We start from the raw sequence: 24397 nt of genomic DNA on the forward strand, positions 1-24397 counted from the left end.
CCTTTACTTTTCTTTTGATTGTATTGCTTTTATTGTGCAGAAATTATTTATTTTAATGTAACCAAATACATCTGTTTTGTATCTGATTCCTTTTTGTTTCACAGAAACAAAGTTGCTTCCCTTCCATAATTGATTAAAAAAATGTTATTCCATTTTCTTCCATAGTTTTACTAAATAATTTGTCTCTTTGGAATTGTTATGAGATATAAATATAAATTTATTCCCAGATCAACAAAAATAAAAACAAAGAGGAAAGAGGGAAAAAAATTGAGATTTAAATATAATGGTAGGGGGCATCTGAGTAGCTCAGTGGAATGAGAGCCAGGCCTAGAGATGGGAGGTCCTAGGTTCAAATCTGGCCTCAGATACTTCCTAGCTGTATGACCCTGGGCAAGTTACTTAACTCCTATTGCCTATCCCTTACCACTCTTTTGCCTTGGAACCAATACTCAGGATTGATTCTAAGACAGAAGGTAAGGGTTTAAAAAAAATAAATATAATGGTAAAGTAAGTTTAATCGGTTTTCCTCTTATTTAATATTATTTATAGTCACTTAAAAAACAGAAATGTAACACAACTTGCACTAACTTCAGATGAACAATATTAGAATTGAAGCTGTCGTGTATAGTTGCAACAGTCTCATTCTGTAAAACCATCTGTGAAGATAGGCTAAAGCAGGTTCAGTATAACTAAAAGGCCTCAAACTCAATTTGTTCTAAAAGCCATGAAGGCAGTGCTTAAGGTTTGGTCAGACATCAAAGATGTCAAGGTCAGCCACTCCATCTCAGGCCCGCGTCAGTCGTCTTGACTTCTGTCCTGCCATTGAACTTCAAAGGACTCTAGAAGAGAGAAGGTGGCTGATGACTGTGCAACGCTGCCTCACCCAGTGATGTCGCTGGTCCTCTTCAAAAATGAGGGACAAACAATAAATAACGAGTTAGAAGGAAGAGGTGATGTTTCTATTCCACTCTGCTTTCACCAGAGGACTCTCAGTCAGTTCTTGGAACTACACTTTAGGAAAGCTATCCAAAGTTGCAACAAATCTAGAGAAGAGTAACTACAAAGGTGAATGATGGAAGGCAAATAGGATGAAGGAACTAGGGGCTATTCAGCCTGGATAAGAGAAGCCTTAGTGGGAACACGTTATCCATCTGCGAGAATTAAAAAGGATGTCATATGGAAGGAGGATTAGAGTTAGTCTCCTTGGTCTCAGAAGACAGAACTAGGAACAATGGGTGAAATTTCAGAAGCAAATTCAGCTCCACAGAAAGAAAAACATCTAAATAATAAAGCCATCTTAAAGGGAAATGGGATACCTCAGAACACAGCAGATCTTAAGTAGAAGCTGGATGAGTTGGGTCCCTGAGGTTCCTTCTAACTTTAAGATGCTATGAAAAACTCCTACAATAAAGAGGAATAATAATAACAATGATATTAAAAGTCAAAAATAGGATATTGTTATTAAAATTATATTAAGCATTTTATATTTATGTAATATTTTATGGTTTACAAGGCATGCTTACACATGCTGTGTCACAGCCTCACAATCACTCTCTGAAATAGGTAAGACAAAGCATTGTCATTACCCTTGCACAAGTGAGGAAGGGAAGTCTCAGATAAATTGGGACTAACTACGGTTACATAACTAGTACATAAACAGCAAAATCAGGACTAGAACTAAACCTTCAGAGAGTAATCTAGTTATTCTTTTCATTCCACCATGCTGTTTCCTATGGAAAGATCACGAACTTTGTGAGACTATATTTTTCTAGATTGTCAATGGAAACAACACATGAGACAGAATCACAGACCATAGTGGAATCAAGATAGATTGCATCTATTGCTCTCCCTCTTGTCTACAAAGACTGCCACTCTATCATAGAAGGAAATTAAATTGGTCAGACACAATTGCTCTTCATAAAGTCATGGTTTCTGTGTGGTATCGTATGCTGTGCTAAGTGATAGGAAATTGATTGTTTGATGATTTATTCTAGTTTCATCTCAAATGTCACTGTTCAGCTGACAACTTACACTTGTGTTATTTTACCTTGAAGTCTGGCAAATTAAGAATATACATTCATCCATAGCTTTTATATTAGAAAAACTCTCAACAGTGAAAAAGGTAAGCAGCCTATGAATATTAATTAGCTTGATCTCTGACATACTAGCTGAAGTATCATGTTTTTGTGTTTCCAAAGAAACAAGGTAGAATATGGAAATAAAATGATGCTCTTCAATCATCTACAAAACTCCAAAGAAATATAACAGATCTTAATGACTTTTTCCCTGCCATATTTTCTATTTCAGTGTTCACTGAACTAAGGATACATCACAAATCTCACCAGAGAAAATCCTCCTATTACTGTCATTTAATATTGCATCTCTACCACATTGGTGCTACTTATTAGCTACAGGGTAGGCACAGAGGTAACCAGTAAATTCTAGGACATCATGACCTTTTCTCAAAGTGTATCTAACAGCAATATAAAGCTTTTTCTATATAAGAAGTCTTATCAGTGAATTCCATAAATTACATTTCACTTCAAGAAATTCCAAGGGAATTGCAATCAGATGGTATTAAGAATCCAGTGTAAGTCAGGTCAGCTATTTCAATGGTTTTGTTTGGACAAATGTATCATATCTATTCTAAGACTTATTTAAAATCCACCTTTGTAACCCTCTTCCCAAATGTCAATCAGTGTTAATCCCCTTCTCTCTACTTCTCTGATATGTGTTACCACATTAAAAATGAACACAATTCAGCTTGGTGATTCAAAAATGTGAATCTAAATGCCAACTCTGAAATTCTAGTTGAATATCTGGGACAAGAACATAGAATAAAATTTAGGATCTCAATTTCCACAAATCTTACTATAATATTCTCCCTTCTCCAGAGCAATTACTTTAGTCAATGAGAATTTAAGATTAAATCATACATAAATGAGTCTAAAAATACTTAAAACCTTAAATAATGTTTTTCTAAGTGTGTGTGGATTTTCAGTTTTGCTCTATGGACTATGGGATGTAATTGATGTCTATGCTTCTTTATCCTATAAACTCAAGGACAGGGCCTGTGTCATATTTAAAAGCAAATGTGAATCAGAGATTAGTACAAGCAGGAATTCAAAATTACAATGAATTCATTTTCTCTCCCCTTTTCATCTTTTCTTCCATTAGACCCTATAGTGATTTCATAGAATATTAAACTCATCAGGAACAAGTTTTTCATTTTCAGTATCTCAGGCCTTTCCTAAGTCTAATGTAATTTCTACCCTCTCTTTTCTACTCTTACTCTCCTGAGCATCTCCTTTTCCCTCTCAAGTTAATCTATTCACCATTCACCTTCATCAGATCACCATTCTCCTTCTGCCTCTGACAAGGCAGAATATTTGCTCACTCTAGGCATTGTTTGAAAGATATGTTATATGCATATTTAATCCTTCATATTACTATCTCCCAGATGCTTTTAACCTTCACAGAAATACATGTGACCTGACTTATCATAAAAATACTTATGGAATCATGTGCAATAGCCAAAATGACATTTTTGGCATTAAAAATGTAGAATTTTAAAAAATATTTAAAAGCGTTTCTTGTACATTTTGCACCCTAGAGTACTGCCAACCTTACTTACTCTACTACAAGTCCCAGTTCTGTGTTCTCTTTCAACCTGGATCCTATAATTAGAATAACCTTCTACATTCAGTTCAAACTTCCTTCCTGCTATTATTATAAATGTTTTGGAAATCCAGCTCCTTCCCCCAAATCTCCCCCAACCAAATGGAAGTAAAGAGTTCTTTTTCCAATTGTACTTATGAGCTTTCTAGTACACATCAATCAGGTAGTTCTATGAAGTAAGGTATGACTATTTCTTAATCTGTTTGCTGTTTAGGGATATTTGTATATACCAGTACATTCTGTATATTCTCTTATAAGCAGGCAGTAGGGTGCAGTGTGGAGGAGTCTAGTGTTAGAGGGTCTTGGATTTAAGTCCTGTCTCTGATACTTATTACCTGTGTGACCCTAAGATCGTTATGTCACCTTCCCAGCCCTCAGTAGTCCTTAATGAGGGGGCTGGAATCCAAGATCTTTGCAAGCTCTTCAACTATGATCCTACTGGATTCACATTAGATTAAGTTCAGGGGATAAAGTTCTCCATATGTACAATATGTAATATGATTTACTATTACTTCTAAGAAACAGAACATAAAGGCAGGGATATAGATACTATCTGATACCAATAATATGGGGGAGTTTTATTTTTAAGTTCCCATCTAGAGTTTCTAGCATTCATTTTAGAAACTGGAAAGAGCTGTTTAGTTTCTCATTTTTTTAATGACTACCCTCCCATTTTTCCAATTCCTGAATATCTAAATTTTTCTTAATCTTAGTCCTGCTTTTTAAAATTTTTTTAGCAAAGTTCATTTGTTAAACATTTATTTGATGCCAATGTAATTTTCAGAAGAACATTTTTGGTATCACTATGTCCAATATAGAGGGACAGAGGTGGGCATTGGAATAATTTGGTTTTTTCCCCTTATTCCTCTCCATTTCCTCCTATAAGAAACTTTTTTTAGCAATTATACAGGGAAGGAAAGGGAGCAAGCATTTATATAGCACTTACCAAACACTGGTGATGGTTATTCAGTCATTTTCAGTCATTTGTGACCCCATTTTGATATTTTCTTGGCAAAGATACTGGAGTGGTTTGCCATTTTCTTCTCCAGCTCACTTTAAAAATTAGCAAACTGAGGCAAACAGAAGTTAAGTGAGTAATCCAGGATCCACAAGCGTAGTATCTGAGGCTGAATTTGAACTCAGGTCTTCTAGATTTGAGGCTAGCACTCTACTGTGCCACCAGCTACAAAGATGAAGATTAAATTTCTTTCTTTTAAATATGGCATCATGTCACTCATCTTTAAAGTTTCTAAAAGTAAGATGTTACCCAGTTAACCCCAAATGCAGACTTTTCTCCCCATGTTTCTGTAAATTTGGCATAAGGCAATAAGCAATGAAGTTCTTCTCAAAGGCATCAGGAAAGGCTCAGTGGACAGCAAGCCAGGCCCAGAGAAAGAAGGTTGTGGGTTCAAATGTGGCCTCAGGCACACCCTAACTGTATGTGACCCTGAGCAAGTCACTTACCCTGTTTGCCTCTGTTTCCTCAACTCTAAAATGAAGAGAATAACAGTACCTGTCTTGTAGGGTACTTAGTATTGATTCTAAGATGGAAAGTAAGATTTAAAACAAAGGTAACATGAAAAGAAATGGAATTATGAAACTGGTTGGTTGATAAGCCAAGCCAAAAAAAAATTAACAATCATTGCTTAAGAGCTATAACCCATAATCCAAACAAGATTTCAGCAAAAAAAAAATCCTTCAGTCATTCATCCCTTTTCATTTGAGATGTCAGAAAGTGGACTAAAATAAGGCTGATTCTTTAGATCTTGAATAAGAAGGGTTGGAAGTTGAACGAAAGGTAATAAGAGGACAGCAAAGGAATAATGGGTGGGATGGTCTGCTGCAGGGGAAATGTATGAGGGGTTCCTTTAAGGGGAGTAGATATCAAAACACTTACTGCCTGGTATATAGTGAGAACTTTAAAATGAGTTTTCATACATTCACTCATTCAAAATAGTGGGTGAGAAAAAGATTATGTTGTGGCTGTGGCTGAAATTATTCTATGAAAATTTGAAGCCCTTCTCTAAATAATAAATTCTCAGTTGTTTTCAGTCATGTCCAACTCTTCATGACTCCATTTGGGGCTTCTTGGCAGAGATATTGTCATTTCCTTCTTAAGCCCATTTTACAGATGAGGAAACGGAAGCAAACAGGAGTAAGGGACTTGCCCAACAGGGTCACCCAGTTAGTAAGTATCTGAGGCTGGATTTGAACTCAGGAAGATGAGCCTTCCTGACTAGGCCTGACACTCTATCCACTCCGCCACCTAGCTGCCACTCAAAATAATGTTAATAGCATTTGGCATTAAAATTGTTCCCTAAGAATCTCCGTCCAATCCCACTTTGAAATTTATTGTGCCGATTTTATGTGTCAAATGCTACAGGAATCCAGACTGAAAGTTTACCTTAGTGTAAAATGGTCTCTGAGGGATCTATGGCACTGACCCATTTACAAGTTCAGGTATACTGGAACAATGTGCTGGATAGTCACACTTCTTCCTCAACCTAAAACCATTACATCCTTTACTCTCATGGAATTTAGGCTCAACAGTTTCCATGTTAGATTATAAAGGTGAAAATGATTTAAAAAGGTGGGGGGAGCAGGCAGGTGGATCTGGTAGGAAGAATTTTTTCCTAGTATCAAACCCCATTTTTTTTAAGTCCTTGTGCATATTAGTTTAAAAACTTAAGAATTTTGATTTGTTATAAACCGGGCCATACAACGTTACCCCCAAAATGTAATAAGCAAAGGAATCACAGACATTATCCCTGGGGCTGCGGAACCATAGCAACAACCCTGTTCTGTGACAGAATAAGCCAGAGACAGCAATTTCTCTAATTGTGCCTCCCTCCCAACCCCCATCTACACCTCAAAGACATTATGCTATTTAATGTAAACAAAAAGTGAAAGTAATCCTTAGAGATTCCCTGAATTGTCTAGATAATAATGGAGAAGAAACTTAAGTTAGAACAATCTGATGCTTCCATATAAGCGAAGAAACTAAGAAAGTACCTACGAATAGTATCAGGAGAGAGAACAGAATGGATTCTCTTATTCAAGCAAGCCTAAGGCTTTCCCAACTGAGCTGCAAAGATCTCATTCCCATAATTCCCTTCCAGCAGGATTCAGTATAGGGTCATGTTCTGGGCCAAATAGCTAACCATTAGTAGTTGGCCTTTCTCTTCTATGTTATCCAGCCTTGCACCTATCTTATCTAATACCTGCAAGCACCAGGACCTGGAACTTGGTGGGTTGGTGAACAACAGACTGGGGAGTTATATTTAAGTGATAGTGGGAAGTGCCATGAACACTTCCAGAGGAATCAGCTTTATTAATCACCTTTTGCCTCAAGGAATGCTTTTAAGAAACTTACCTTCCCATTTCAGTAAGTTGGCTGGTAACTTCAAGTCTAAAAGCTAATTAGCCCTAGGAAGCTCTGCTGGCCTCCTGGAGCAAGTTTAGGAACATTTTAGGATCACATTCCTGTGCTCTATAAGCCATCAGTTCTAAACAGTTTTTGTTTTAATTTTCTTTCTTTCCTTTAGTTTATTATAAATTTTTAGAAATCCAGACCTGCATTTTGAATTGCCTACAGGACATCTTGACCTGGCCATGTACCTTGAATTCAATATATCCAAAATGAAAGCTATTACCCTATTCCTCATTTTGAATTTACTATTTCTCTCTATGGTGCCATTATTCACCCTGTCCCCGCAGTTGCAATGTTGAAATTATCTTTGACTCCTCTCTCTCATATCTCATATTCAATTATCAAGTCCTATTTGTTCCAACTTTGCAAAACCTCTTGAATCCATTCTCTCCTCTCCATCATTTCACTTCCATAATATCCCTTATTACCCACCTAGACTACAGCAAAGGATTCCTAACAGATTTTCCCACCTCTATTTTCTTCCTCCTACAGTCCATTCTCCATACCACCGACAGAATGATATTCCTTACACACACATCTGTCTCATGTCAGTCGTCTCAAAAACTCAAGAAGGATCAGAAGCCACACACTCTGGGCAAAAAAAAAAAAGTCAACTTTCTATAGTTTATTCACAAGGTAAAGAATGGCATATAATAATTAATGGACTCAGAGGTCACTTATTTATAAGTAAATAGATGTCACATAGGTAGTAACTATAAGAGGTAGGTTTTGAACCCAAAGCCTCTGATTCTATTGGTATTCTTTTTCCTTGTCCATGCTATCTCCTTAGGGTGTATAGATTTAAAAAAAACTACCTAGTAAGAGCTGGGTGGAACTTGAATTTTCTAAGCTATTGTCTGCCTAGTTGAACTTTTACTTGGCTTACCTTTGTGTACTCAAATGATTCCTCAATACACTCCAGTATATTATTCCAAATTTGGTTTAACCCAAGAAAACCATCTTTTGTACCAAATACCTCTCTGCTAGGAGTTCTTAACCCTTAAAAAGTCTGGATAGACCTCAGAGAGTCCCTGAATTTATGTTTTAAAACTATTCTGACAACTGCATTGCAATATAATTGGTTTCTTTTGTGCTCTCACAAATTTCATTTATACATTTAAAAATTATTTTGAGAAGAGGTTCACAGGTTTTTACCAGTCTACCTAAAGAATCCAATTGGCACTAAAAAGGTTAATAACCCCTGCTGTATGTCAATTTGGAATTTCCCTACTTACGTTATGTAGGTTAAGGTCATCCATCACAGTTCTAAAATCCCAGGCTCACATTTAGACATTTAGAAAGTCATTTGATTATAGGCCAATTGGCAGGCCAACCACAAGTCTATTTCATTATTGGATCATCTTTCTTTACCTAAAATGGAGAGTGAAAAAAGGAATTCCTAGAATATATTATAATGCGCTGAATTGCAGGGGGGAAAAAAAAAACTAGTATGATACCCTTTCTTTTCTTTATAGGTTTTACCGGAAGACTGGACATTTGAGCTACCTCCTAAAAGATTAGTAGAATTTCAAGATGAAATGATGATAGCTCTAGAGAGCATTTTAGAAATGAGAAATGGCTGCAAGGGAATGAATGGCTGAACAAATTGTGGTATATGATGGTACTGAAATACTATTATGCTATAAGAAATGATGAACAGGATGAATTCAGAAAAAGTCGGAAAGACCTTCATGAACTGATACAAAGTGAAATAAGCAGAACCAAGAGAACATTGTACACAGTAACAGCAATATTGTGGAGTCATCAAATGTGATACTTAGCTGCTCTCAGTAATACAATGATCCAGGACAATTGTGAGAGATTTATGACAGCGAATGCTCTCCTCCTCCAGAGAAAGAACTGTTGGCGTCAGAATGCAGATCAAAGCATCAATTTTTCACATTAATTTATCTGGGTTTTTATTTTAGATGAGCATTCTCTTACAAAAATGAACAATATAGAAATATGTTTTGCATGATTATGCATGTCCCAGATCAAATTGCTTATCAGCTCCAGGAAGTGAGGGAAGGAGACAATTTGGATCATATAACTTAAGAAAACATATGTGGAAAATTGTTATTACATGTAATTGGTGAAATAAAATATCACTACAAAAATAAAAGAAATAGTCCCAAGATATAGAGGACAGGAAAACACTGGACATGCTTAGGGAATGGTGAGTTGTACAGTTTGGCGGAAGTGGGGAATATGTAGAAGGAAGTTATAATAAAGATACTATTTTGCAAAAGTACATTAGTGACAATTTCTGGAGGATCTTAAGTACCAGATGAAAGAATCTAGACTTTACTCAGGATGTAATAAGTAATCTGGCAGCCTGTATAAATTGTATTTGAGTAGGGAGAGGGGTAAGGAGTTTAATATTTTTAAAAATCCCATTTAATACTACGGAGGGAAAATTAATATGATTTGACAAATGACAGAATGTAAGAGGGAAATGGAGAGTAGAATAAGAGATTCTGTCTAAATTACTGACAACTGGAAGGAGTAGGGGAAAAAGTTTACAGTTGAGATATAGTATCTGTAAGAAACCTCAGTTTGGTACTAGAACTGAATATAATGCATTATTTTTTTATACAATTCCTATTTCTCTCTAGAGTTCGAGTCCTGCATCGCCAACTGCCTTTTAGGACATTTCTGCCTTGATGTTGATCTTCAAATTTATATCCAAAATTGAACTCATCATCACTCCAACCTCATGAATATTTCTATTAAGGGCAAACTTTAGTGACTGAAGTTCAAAATCTGAGAGTCATTCTTGACTTTCTTCATCTTTTAATATATCTAATCAATTGCCAACTTTTGTCAGTTCTATTTCTCCAATGTTTTTCACATGTCACTTTGTTTTCACCCACATAGATAGTTACTTAATCTTAGGGCTTAACACTACTTACCTGGACTATTGTAATGGCCTCCTCTTGTCTCCCAGCCTCTAGTCTCTTTCCTCTCTAAGCAATTCAATGTAGTTTAATAAGCATTTATTAAATACCTGCTATTTGGAAGGTTTGGCAATTTCCTAAAGCAATTCAGTCTGCTAATGGAATAGTGATAGAAGTCATCTATCCATCTGTATATCATAGTCCAAACAACAGGCATTCTTGATAAACTTTGTTTTGCCTATGTTGATGTTTAGGTTGAATTCTTTTGAGTGATTACAAGTAGCCTCTGCAGTGTTTCAGAGTTTGATGAAACAAACACATTATCTGCAAACTGAAGCAACCAAAGCAATCATATCAAACTCAGAAACGGGACTAAACTGCACATAAGGATGCCTGTGGGCCACACACTGGATTAGAAAACCATACATATTAGCATTATCTGTGTCTTACTTAATGTTTATTTTGTTGAATATTTCCCAACTGCATTTTAATCTGTTTAAGGTCACATTCAAGAGTGCTGTGGGGTCACATGTTTGACATCTATGATACAGAGGACCATACCACCTATGGAAAAATCCTCTCCAAAGTGAACGGTGAGCATACATACACATCTGTGTTTTATGCATACGTAATATCAATAATCAGGGATTTCAACAAATTTATCTTTAACATTTTATGTCTTTTTGATGAATCTTGAAATGACTCCAAACTCTTCCCTGAAACAAAGGCCCATTCTTTTAACTCTAATAGTTTTCCGGTGATGTTATATGGCTTCTAGTAACTACTCTATCCAAAGAGCTAAAGTTGAAAATCACTCAAAGGATAATAGAGAGACACTTGGTTCAAGCAGGTACAACACATTACAAAAAATATTCAGGAATTGAATTTTTTAAAGTTCAATTTTATTTTCAGTTTCAAATTCTGTCTCACCACTCCCAACCACTAAGAAGGCAAGATTATTTATATCACTGTGTAAAAGATGTACTTTGCACATATATTCCAACATACAATCCTCATTAATCTATTAGCGTATCAGAATATATGTGCAAAGTACATCCTTCACACAGTGACAAAAATAATCTTCCTGTGGCACAAAGAAGATATCATGCCACTCTCCCCACTCAAAAAATTTTCAATGGCTCCATTTTGCCTCTAAGTTAATTTATAAACTTTTCAGTTTGGATTTAAAGCCTTCTATAACTTAGCTCCAATATACATTTCTAGCCTTATTTCACCCTATTCCCTTTTATCTACTCTCTGTTTCTTAAACATTGAATTATTTGTTTCCAAACCCAACATATTTCTTACCTTTGTATACTTTAATGTCCATCCCCCCAAGTCTTCAATTTACTACTTTAGTTTGGCCTTTCAAATTCCTTATCTTCCTTCAAGGTTCAACAAGGTATTCCATTGTGGTCCTACTTAATAATGTTATCTTCCTTCTTAAATATTCTTAAAATTCGTTGCCTGATCTCTCTTTCCTGCTAACTATTCCCTATCTTATATATACTTGCTAGTAGAATATATGCTCCTTGAGAGAAAGGACTGCTTTATTTTTATGTCACCAATTCGTTGGCAAATGACAGGTGCCTAGAAAGGCTTCCTGAATTAAAATGGTGCATGTGAAAATCTATACGGCCCAAATCATGCCAAGACTAAAGTATGAAATGTGTTTTTTTAATTCAATGCAAATGACATTTTAATAAAACAAACCATGTAAGGTAGAAATCTAAGTCAAAATCTCTTTCAGAAAGATATCTAGTGTTAATATTTATTTTTATTCTGCAAACTCTAGACAAGAGCTTTATTTCCCTAGGTACAGAACTGCCAAGCCTACTACATAAAATATAAAAAACACAAAGGAAAGAGCAGAGTAAGATTTATTTTATAGCTTGATGGTGTTTTCTACTTTTGCACATATTAATTCATCACAGTCTTCAAGGAACACAGCCTTTCATTACCTTCAAGTTATAGAAAAAAATACATAACATCTATCTAACAACTTTCCTTAGGTCAGTCAGTTTGCTTAGAAGTCTTAAGCAAATACTATTCTCTTATACCTTACCAGGCAACAGATGCCTCTATGTTCTAAGTTTTGATCTGGTAAAAATCAAATGTCATGCTTCTAAGTAGTATAAAAGAAAATAAACAAGATATGTTATTTGAAATGTACTAAAAGTCGTTTCCTGACAGTTTCAAGAGGATGATAGTGTTTGGAAAACGGAAGGAATATGTCAACTCAGGGAAATTAATAAATTAACTAGGATATTATTTATTGTACTTTAAAATAATAATAAAGTATATTATAGGTTCTGAATTCTGTATCTCCTGGGCATTCCTACTTGGACATTACACTTGTACTTCGAGACTTGGATATATAAAATTTAATTCATCCTTTATATTCTCCAAGCTACTATCTTTCTTTTGCCTCTTCTTTACTACTAATATCTAGAGAAGTTTACACTCTCTAATTACTCTGTACAATAATCCTAATACTGATAACTAATACTTATATGATACTTTAAGTTTTACTAAGAGTTTTCCTTATTGCTTACCTTTCCAGCATCATGCAACCTGACTTCCACTTCTATCACTCTCTCCCAGCTGTTCTCTCACCTAAGTAAGCTTTCTCCAATCAATCAGTCAGCTCTCGGGTAAGCAAAGTCTTCCAATCAGCACAACTCCTGACAGAACAGCTACAGAGCATGACTATAAGCTTATTCCTTATGTTCTGCTTTTGTTAATGAGGTTTTCCCATTGGCTTCTATTCCTGATGCCTCCTGCACTCACCTTCCTTTCCTGTTTTGATCTTCATCAGATTCTCTCTTCTCTCCTTTCTATAGTTTTTAATGTCTTAAAACAAGGCTCCCTTGTAAAGAAGTAACCTATATATTATGTGAAACTTAAAAAAACTGTTAGATATGATCCAAATAATTTTTATATAATTGTTCCATATTCTCAGTTACTGATTTATAACTTTTCAGTTATAGGCTGAGTTATGACTATAAAATTCTGAAAAGTTATTTGTAAATGAACTAATAGACCACAATGAGTTACAACTATTTTTTAACACAATCAGCCCATTTGTTGTTTAGGGTTTCAGTTGTTTCTGATGCTTCATGATCCCACTTGGGGTTTTCTTGGCAATGATAATGGACTAGTTTGCCATTTCCTTCGACAGCTCATTTTTTACAAATGAGAAAACGGAGACAAACAGGTTAAGTGACTTGCCCAGGGTCACATAGCTAGTAAGTGTCTAAGAACAGATTTGAACTCAGGAAGATTAATTTTCCTGACTCTAGGCCAAGCACTCTATCCACCATATCACCTAGATTTCTGAAAATAGGTCCTCTACCTTCAAACAGTCCTCTCAATATGTTTATTTGAGGGCAAGATTTTTCTCATGTCCTCATAAAACTCCATTTCTCTTCAAGCATTTTTATCTAAAGGGCTATTTTTCCCAAGTTGATTTTATCAGTATTTCTTACAAAAAATGTTTTTCTGACTTTTTCAGCAACCAAAATGCCCACATAACAAAATAACAATAATCTTTACACTAGAAAGACACAGTATAGAAGCTGACAAGAATTGAGCTGAGAAGTAGGCACTGAAGATGTTTTATTGCAAACTATTCAGATTGGAAGAAAGACACTGTGTTGCTGAGGGTTCACTGGCTGGAAAAAAGTAATGCTGGCTTTCAGGATCATCTGATAGTCTGAAAGAGGGGAAATCTCTTAAGAGATTTCTTGAGAAAGGAAAATCAAATGAGAAAGACAGGCTTTGCATCTGCTCTACTCTAAGCAATGCCAATTGAAGAAAAAGTATGGGTTTGTAGAGAGTTGACCAGAAAGGTTGGAGAAAAATTCAAAGGGAAAAAATCTTGAGAGACCCAGAATAAGAGAATAAGAGAAGCAATTTGGCCCTTCTAGTGACTTGTGTGGTATGGACTATTTCTCTAAAGAGACTTAAAAAAAAAAAGGTGAAAACTGGTGGTCTCCCTTGCTGAACATCAATTAAGAAGGATAATATATCATCTTATAGGTCTGTTACTGGAACGCTACTTTGCAAATTGTAACGTACAACTAAAATTTTTACAGCAAGTTACTGACAACACTATCCTCCAATTAACCTAGAGTGCAAAACTTAGAGACATTTTTTCCTCTTCCCACTCCCTTAACTCTCATAGTCATTCAGTTGTTGAATCCTATCATTTCTGCCTCCACAATATCTTGCCCATCAGTTCCCCTCTGGGATCTTTTTGAGATCATTCTAAACCAGACCCTCATTACTGTTTGTTTTGGACTATTATAATCTCCTTCCTCATTTTCCTGCCTACAGTCTCTCCCATCTCCAAAACACACTGTTGCCAAATTAATCTTCCTAATGTAATGTTTGATTATGTAATTCTCTTAATGAAAAGTCTTTAGTGATTCCCCACTGCTTATAAGATGAAATATAAATTCCTTAGTCTTGCACATATGTCCCTCCATATTCTGGCTCCAATCTACCTTTCCAGCCTTTATTTATTTCACACTACTTCCTGGACATATTCTACAGTTCAGTCAAACTCATCTACTATCCCCAAATCTTGTCTTATCATTATCTTGTCCCCACATATTTACACAGATTCTCTGCAATGCCCTCAATATAGTATGCCCACCTATCTCCCTTTCTCTTCCTACAAGACTAACTTAGAATTTGATTTCTTGATGAAAACTTTTCTGATCATCCCCAAGCTAGGAATTTTCTCCCCCTATCTAGTTTCTTATGAACTTATAGTCTTCTTGTAGTCCTAGGCAAGTAGGGGCTCAATGGATATAGTGTTGGACCTGGAGTCAGGAATACCTGAATTCAAATTCAGCCATGGGCACTTATTAGTATATGACCAATAATATATAGATATAACCAATAATATAACTAAAATACATTTGCAAAATAAAACAAACACAAAATAATTTAAAACAATAAGTTTTTCATTTATCTTGAATGCTGATAGTTGACAAAAATTTTATTAAAGAAGAATAAGAAACCAGAGACTTAAAAAGAGATTTTGTAAGGTACCTCTAAATATTTTCAATGACTCTAAAGTAGCAGTTCTCAACCTCTCAATTTGTAGCAATGAGAATGCATAATGCATATCAGGTATTTACATTCTGAATCATAACTGTAGCAAAATTACAGTTTTGAAGTAGCCACCAAAATAATTTTTTGCTTTGGGGTCACTGCAACATGAAGAACTGTATTGCGGGGTCACAGCATTAGAAAGGTTGAGAACCACTGCCCTACACAGTCTATCAGTTCACCAACTTTCCCCCAACTCTTCTAGTAATCATCCTCCTTGTCATTGTTCCTCTCAATACAAAAACCTATCAAGCATGTGAAGACATAAATGACCCAGATTTTAAAAATAAAAACAAATTCTGTCCAAAAAGTAATAACAAAAACTGCTATAACAACTCATACTTCTTTCAGAGTTGTAAGGTATACAAAATATTTTGTCCATAACAATCCTGTGAGGTGAATAGTACAGAAATATTTTTAATTTTTTTATTTTAATAAATTCCTACATAAGTTTTCAAAGATCATTTATCTTCTTCCATTCTTTCCTCCCCCTTCCTGGAGCTGACAAGCAATTCAATCTGGGTTGTACATGTATTATCACACAAAACATATTTCTATATTATTCTTTTTTTGAAAGTAAATAATCATATAGAGCCAAAATCCCAAATCATATACCCATATGCCCAAATAAACATGATAAATCATGTTTTCATCTACATTTCTACTCTAGCAGTTTTTTTCTCTGGAGGTGGATGGCATTCTTTTCCAAGAGTCCTCTGAATTGTCCTGGATCAATGTATTATCGTTAGTAGCAAAGTATATCACATTTGATCATTCCACAATATTCCAGTTACGGTGCATAATGGTCTCCTGGTTCCACTTCTTTTGCTCTGCATCAGTTCACTTAGGTCTTTCCAGCTCTTTCTGAAATCATCCTATTTATCATTCCTTATATCACAATAGTATTCCATCATCATCATATACCACAATTTGTTCAGCCATTCCCCAAATGAGAAACATCCTTTAGATTCCAATTCTTTGCTGCCACAAAGAGAGCAGCTCTGATATTTTTGTACAAACAAATCCTTGCCCCCTTTTTTAAATCTCTTTGAGATATAGACCCAATAGTGGTATTACTGTATCAAAAGGTATGCATTCTTTTATAACCCTTTGGGCACAATTCCAAATTGTCCTCCAGAATGACTGGATCAATCCACAACTCCATCCCAATTTTGCCACATTCCCTCCAACATTTATTCTTTTCCTTTCCTATCATATTGGCCAATTGATAGGTGTAAGGTGGTACCTCAAATTTATTTCAATTTGTATTTCCCCAATCAAGAGGGAGTTAGAACATTTTTTTCATTGATAGTTTTGATTTCTTCATCTGAAAACTGCCTATTCATATCCTTTGGACATTTATCAACTGGGGAAAGACTTGGATTTTTATAAATTTGACTTAGTTCTTTATGTATTTGAGAAATAAGACCTTTATTGGAGAAATTTGTTAAACTTCCCCCCCCCCCCCAATTTGTTGTTTCCCTTGTTTCTAATATTGTTGCATTGGTTTTATTTGTACAAACCCTTTTAAATTTAATATAATCAAAATTATTCATTTTACATCTTGTAATATTCTCTATCTTGTTTGGTCACAAATTCTTTCCTTTTCCATAGATCTGACAGGTAAACTATTCTATGTTCCCCTAATTTACTTATAATATCACTTTATCCCCGCTTTACTTAGGAGAAAGCTACTAAATAGGTGGCAAGGCTGAGATTCAAACTCAAGTCTATTGACTCTGAATTCAGCACTCTTTTTACTATCTTTTAGCTCCTCCATCAAATAATATCTCTGCCTCATGGATTTCTAGAGAATGTATAAAGTACTCTAACACATAAATAGGAACCTCTGTCTTTTTTTCATTTCTAGTTTCACAACAGTGAACATACTTGTGTGTAGATGCATATATGTGGGTGTATGTACATGTTCATTAACATGTCTGTAGGGATCCCCCATTGTAGTCCATCTTGATGCCTCACACCATGATGGGAAGGTGACCGTAGGTTCTCAAAGTTTGTGTATGGAACTAGCAATAGGCCTACCGGGTTAAGTTCATAGTTACCCATAAACAGAATGGTAAATTTTTAGCTCACAGCCATTCATAAACTAAGTAGAAAGGCAATCCTTAAATCCAACTCTTTCTGACTTAGAGGTCAGTTCTCTCTCCACCTGTTTCACAATGGCTCTCTTTATTCTTTAATTGAGTTGGGAAGGAATTATGCCAGTTCTCCTGCCTGGAATGTCATGCTGTTTCTACCCCTTCCTTGAAGTCTAGCTAGCTGAGGTCTTATCTCTGCAACAAAAGCTTTCCCCATCTTGTTCTACCCAGCTCAGGAGACCACGCTTTCCTCTTAACTCTTACAACATGTATGGTTTATGCCCCTCCAGCATTTTGGATTTAGCATAAATTTCCTTGTATTATTTATCTTTTTACATGTCAGTCTATACCTCAACTAAATAAAGGCATTAAAGGTTGGGACTATGAATTTTATTTCTTTGCATTTCTGGTATCTAGCCAATATATTGGAGGTAGTTGGTCCATGTGAGAAAGCTGACATCTAATTAAACTATCAATGAGAAGAAATTTAAACCACTTTACCTGTCTCTCCAAACACAAGGCCTATTTACAGTAACAATAAATGTCCACTTACAATAGTAGTATCTTTGGTATCCACTACTGATTGCATCATATGACAATGGAATCTGAAGAAGAAAGGGCAATCTGGAGTAGTAAATGACTAGCCAAGGGAGGTGAATATAATCAAGATGTAGAGAGGGGAAGAGGGAGGAGCAGAAAGTAATAAATAGAAGACCTTATGATGGGATAATTAAATTCAACAAATACTCATTAAAAGTGTATGATGTATATGGCATCATGTTAGATGGTGGGCAGTAAGTGCTAGGAAAAAAATTAAAGTTAATACAGAGAAAAACCAAACAATCTCTCACACTGCAAATAATTCACATTCTTGGGGGCAGCTGGGTGGTTCAGTAGAATGAGAGTCAGGCATAGAGACAAGAGGTCCTAGGTTCAAATCTGGCCTCTGTGTAATTGGAAATCTGTTACCCTAAAAACTGCATTTCCCAGAAGCCCACTGACTTCCTGTCATTAGGTACTTCCTATAGACAAAAGGATAAATTCAGTGGGGTTGCTGGTCCTGGCCTCTTTGCTTCCTGGGTTGTGACTGTGGTGGTAAGTGAGGGCTTTAAATGGGTTGATTAACTTTATTTTGTTACTTTTTTATTCCTTTACTTCTAATGATCATTAATAAATCTCTTAAAATATAACATTCTACATTACTGTAGATTGATTTTAAATTTTACACCTCAGACACTTCCCAGCTGTGTGACCCTGGGCAAGTCACTTAACCCCCACTGCCTAGCCCTTACTGCTCTTCTGACTTGGAACCAAAACAGTATTGATTCTAAGATGGAAGGTATGGGTTTAAAAAAAAGGAATTCACATTCTTTCAGGGGATACAACATACATGTGGATAAGTCAATGAAGTATATCTAAAGAAATACAGAGTAATTTCAAGATAGAGAGGAAGTATGTAATATACAGTGAAGAGCGCTGACTGCATTCAGAAGACCTGGCTTCAAATCCTATCCCTGATGCTATACTGTGTGATAAGTGACTTAACTTCATAAGCCTCATTTTCCTCATCTGTAAAATGTAAGGACTGGATGGGATCATTTCTAAGGTCTCTTCTAGTACCTTGTTACCCCAGGCAAAGCTCTGAAAGGTCATGTGTGAAGTTTGAAAAACTCCCTTTAAATCCAACAGACATAGAAGGGGGTTGGTGGTTCAGGAAAATGGAAAACAATGCGCACTGAGGGGCTATGGCAGTGTTAAAATTAATAAAATTTACTGCAACTTAATGTGGTGGATCAGTTTGGGAGAAAGCAAACACAGTTACAACCAGGCAAGATCTGTCCATCTTTAAAAAAAGATGGGTATAATGTGTTCTAATTTGAGATAAGGATAAGCAATGAAGGACTGGGAAAGTACTTAGAGTTCTATCAGACAGATCTGTATAAACTACAGTGCATTCAGTACACTCTGCCCATTACAGAAAGAGATTAAGAAACATTTTACCAACCTGAAATTATATTAGCCTTTCAAACATCTCCAAATTCCTCTGTTTTCTAAATTGACTTGATGGTGCCCTGGCAGATCCACTTTTCCCTACTTTCATTTATGTCTATGCTTAAGCATTCAGTAAGAATACAGAAACCAAGGAAAGTATTTGGCTCTCCCCTTTGAGAAGTTTTTCCTCAGATACATGCTGTTCAGTTCTAGCCTCCAAAATCACATTAAAATTAGAAGAAAAAAAAAGGTAAATGTAAATTTTACATATAAATAAAAATCTTCATTGACAACACTGAGACCAAAGCCATAACCCAATTCTGCTATTTAAGGAATAATTGGTCAAATATTGCATTACTAGGCAAAAAATTGGAAAACTCAATTACAAAAGCCAGCTCAGCAGGCAGAGACAGTAAAACTTATCAAGAATAATGTGAACTGTAGCATCTTGGAGTTGGACAGAACCCCTTAAAAGGTCACCTAGTCTAATATCCTACTGAAAGCATAATTCTCCCCTACAACATTCACAAGGATTAGCCTCTTTTGAAGACCTTCATGGATATGGGACTTGTCTTTCAAGGAAACCCATTCCCTTTTTTTAAACCCTTTAATTAGAATTACAGATTTAGAAGAACTGGTAGGGTCCTCAGAGATAATACAGGCTACCTCCTCATTTTACAGATAAAGAAATTGAAGCCCAGAAAGATTAAGAGACTCTCCCAAGGTCACACAGGAAATAAATGGAAGAATTGCTTGGGTTCTCTGACTTTAAATGCAGCATTCCACAGCACTTCTGTGAAATTTCTCCTTGAACTGAGCCAAAATCCATCTACCTAGAACTTCAATCTTGAGCCAGCTCTATTCTGTCCTCTGGCAAGCAAAATAATACTCCACATGACAATTCTTCAAATATTTTCAAGTAATGATCCTGTAACCCTAAAACTCTTCTCTAGGAAAAATATTCCCAAGTTCTTCAACCATTCCTTCAAAAATAATAGGGTTTCAAGTCCACTCATCCTGGTTATCCTCTTCTCTGACCTCATCTCAATTTCTCAATATTCTGCATAGAATGAAGCACTTCAACTGAAAAAAAATTCTAACTCAAAGTCTGGTCAGTACAGAGTACAGTGAGACTATTTTCTGATCCTCAGTGAGGCAGCAGAATAGAGTTTTGGTGAAGGAAATGCATTATCATCATACACATTACAGACATAAAATGATATAATGAATAGAATACATTTCTTTAGTACTTTACAATTTACAAAGTACTTTGTATATTATCTAATTTGATCTCTCCCTCCTGAAATTTTCCTACTGTGCCTTGTCTGGATCTTTCCTTTGGACTTCCCTCCCCAGCATGATGTTTTCTACAGTGTTGTCAGATGCCTTCAATGAGGACACAAACAGCATCACGGTCAGCTATCACACTGATAGTAAATTATTAAACTTTAAAAGTTTACAAGTCAAGACTAAAGTGGAGGAAAAGTTGGTGCACAACATTTTGTTTGCAGATGATTAAGCACTCAATGCAGTCTCTGACACTAAGATGCAACAGAGTGTGGCTCAATTCTCTGCTGCTTGAGCTAATTTTGGCCTGACAGAGGTTCACTCACCAGCACCATTACCATCTCTATGTGGTACCACGGTTTATAGTAAATGGAGAAATTTTAAATGCTATATGAATAAGTTCACTTACCTTGACAATATACTTTCCAAGAATGTCCACATAGAAGTTGAGTTTGAGGCACAAACTGCCAAGCCAGTTCAGCATGTAGAAGGTTCCAAAAGAAAGTGAGGAAGAGAAGAGGTATTATTAGGCTGTATACCAAACTGAAGGTCTACAGACCCATTGTGCTGGCATCACTGTATGCTTGCAAAACCAGCACCATGTCAGAAAATGGAACAGCTTCCATCTGACTTGTCTTGGGATGATTCTGAAGATCACCTGGCAAGATAAGGTACCAGACACTGAGGTCCTCTCTCAAGCTGAACTGCCAAGCATTCGACACTACTGAAGAGAGCGCAACTCTGATGGGCTGGACACGTATCCCAAATGCCAAACACATGTTTACCTGAAAGACTATTTTTCAGAGAACTTGCATAAGACAAGCACTGACAAGGAGGTAAAAAGAAGCACAAGATTTTGAAGGTCTCTCTGAAGAACTTTAGTATCAATTGTAAGGCATGGAAGATGCAGGAACAGGACCGCCCAGCATGGTCTGCCCACATCAAAGGAGGTGCTGTGCTCTACAAACAAAGCAGAATCTCAGGCACTCAAAAGGAGCACAAGATGTGCAAATTTAGAGACATCTCCATCCCAAATGTTCATATGGACTATTTGTGCACAACCTGTTGTAGAGCCTTCTGAGCTCATACTGGGCTGATCAGCCACAATCAAACACATTGTACCCCAATCCTAACATTGTGATGTCACTGGCCATTTTTTAGTACAAAGGAAGAATAACAATTCATTTGGAAACATGACATATCCTTCCTCCTCTCTTCCAGAATAATATGAACTCTTTTAGAATAGGAACTTTCTTATATCTAGTACTGTGCTTTTCAAATAATAGACATATAGAAACTATTGAACTGTTCTTCACCACAATCTTGTGCATAAAGTCATAAAAGTATAAATTATCCTTTTTTTCCACAAATGAAAAGACTGAGACTAGGAGCCCAGTTAAATGATTTGTCCAGAGCTGGCTATTATGTAGCTAATCCAAGACTTATGACTCCTGGTACAAGGAAGTCTAACCACTATATTACAATGCCTCTCTACTAAATTTCATCATTAGATTTTATTTCATCCTAGCTAGTTGAGATGTTTTTGAATTCTCAATTCTATTATTCAGTATTAAACACAGTTCCCAGTTTTGTATCAACTACAAGTCTCATAAGTATATCTTTTTTAATACTGTGCTTTTTTCTAAGTTATTAATAAAAATATTAATAAAAATGATGGGAAAACGGGGCCAAGCATTTGTGGAATGTCATTAGAGATCCTCACTCTTACTTGACATCAATTTATTAATCAATACTTTTAGGTCCAAATCCATATAATTTCTATTACTTAGCCTACATCCTTTCATATTATTTATAAAAATATGAGAGGCTTTGTTAAATGTCTTTCACAAAGCCATGTATACTATATCTTCTGTATTCCCCTGATCTCTCAAACAGCCTTGTGAAAAAAATGAAGCTTCATAAAGACTTAATGAACTCATGATAACTTGAAGTGATCACCATTGTCCTCTCTCTAAGTATTTACAGGGTATTTAGTAATCTATTTCAGAATTTTGTCAGAAACTGACATTAAGCTGACAAGCTTATTTGCCGTATCTTCCTTCTTTCTACCTTTGAAAATCCACAACTTTCCCTTAAGGTAGCACAGGGTGCTGGACTCTTAGAAACTTGATAGCTGTATGACTCTGGGCAAATAATTTAATGTTTGTCTCAGTTTCCTCATCTGTAAAATGAAAATAATAATGACACCTATCTACAAGGTTGTTGTGAGAATATGATACAATATTTGTAACGTACTTTACAAACTTTAAAGTACTACATAAATGCTAGTTATCGTGACTACTATTATTACCACCTCTAGTAACTGTAGCACTTTCCATGGTTTTTTAAAACCATTATGCAAATTCAAAAATCAGATCCAAAGATTTTTTTTTGTATCTTGAAATGTCATTTGTCTAGGATAAGTGACTTGAACTGTCATCATTAAATCACTTTTCATGTACTTTAATTCCCTCTTATCCATATTTATTCTAGTTTTTCCTAGTCTACACGTCATTTTCCTTAACTAATCTATAAGCCTTCAGTTCTCTCACCTATAAAAAAGTAGAAAATGCAGAGACACAGTACAAGTTTTTCATCTCTGCTACCATAAAGGCTGGGACTGATAGATGACTGAGCTTGGAAGTTTTGAGCTGCAGTAAAACTAGAGTTAATTAGGTGTCCACACCAATATGGTAAGCCTCTGGGTGCTGTCTTCAGACAGGTGAACAGGCCCATCTCAGAAAGAGAGGTCAAATCCTCCTGCATATTGTGTATTTAGAATTTGCTCCCCAGGACTCTCTCTCCCAGCATCCCATTTACGTATCTACCTTACGTAACTAATGAAGGGAAGATAAAAGTTTTGTGTAGCTCTACCTCCTCTCTTTTCCTGGGAACTCAGTTTTGGAGATTGGGTGAGTACCAGGCAGGAAAAGTTTACTCATGTAGTCATACGTAAGTTTTGTACTTTATTCTTTTATTTCTTCTACTTCAAGTGATTACTAATTAATCTTGTAAAATATAATACTTGGAGTTATTAGATATTAATACTAGTATATTATTATATCATACATATATTGTATACATACATATTATACAATATATTATATATACATATTATACAATAATATATAATAAATTAGATATTAATACATTAATAATAATATTAACACAATCAAAATGGAATTAGGCCAGTGAGTGGCTGCTACACTTACAGCTTGAACAAGCTAGGAAACCCAGTCTCAAAAACAAACCAAAAATAAAAAATATAGGGAAAAGACTAAATGAAGTTCCAGGTCTAAACATATGATACTGTCATCTTTGAAATCTTTTCTACTTTAGAATCTATCAAGGAAAACAGAAGCAAAATAGGAGGTGGGAAGTTCCACCCTGTCATGTGTTATCTATCATCCCAGTCACTTCTTTATGCATGTCCTTTATACATATGTGTAGACACAGAAATAATAGCAATATCCTTTCTCTGCTCTCCCCACTCCTACCCCAGTATTACTTTTAAAAAGACTCTACACATCCTTCAGGCTGTCCTAATATTAACAAAAAAATCATATACACATGCAAGAAAGACTGTTAACATCTTATATTGTACATTTCAGCAAGGGACAAAAAAAATCACATAAATTAGAAAATAAAACTTTCCACTGTCCTTTAGGTCTCCCAAGAATTGTGCTTCTTGTAGCTTCAAGGTTCATAGTGTGTAGGTGGAAAATTTGCCACACCTGAACTACATTCCCAGCATTCTTTTAGGCTACGTCCTCATTTTATGTAAGGATACTTGGGAGATAAAATTTGGCTGAGACCCACGCCATGGGGCTCTTTTTTTGGAGCTTGTGCTTTTGGTAAAGTGCTGCAGTCTCTGTCTCTCTTTGCTCTGCTCA

The 24397-nt window shown here is 35.7% G+C and overlaps 1 protein-coding gene across 11 annotated transcripts in view; it reads right to left on the reverse strand.

The window, feature by feature from the left end:
* FRMD5 (FERM domain containing 5) overlaps positions 1-24397 on the reverse strand; it is a 372966-nt gene that overhangs the window by 293168 nt on the left and 55401 nt on the right. For 2 of the 11 annotated variants that reach the window (XM_056810373.1, XM_056810372.1), the window contains exon 1: positions 20914-23560. The exons of the other annotated variants lie outside the window; for them this stretch is intronic. In XM_056810373.1, coding sequence (XP_056666351.1) covers positions 20914-20988 — 75 coding nt within the window. In that variant the 5' untranslated portion in view covers positions 20989-23560. Of the gene's footprint in view, positions 1-20913; positions 23561-24397 lie in introns of those variants that run through there. 11 annotated transcript variants of the gene reach the window in all.

This window comes from Monodelphis domestica, chromosome 1 (assembly GCF_027887165.1).
Source record: "Monodelphis domestica isolate mMonDom1 chromosome 1, mMonDom1.pri, whole genome shotgun sequence".
Classification (NCBI taxonomy): Eukaryota; Metazoa; Chordata; class Mammalia; order Didelphimorphia; family Didelphidae; genus Monodelphis; species Monodelphis domestica.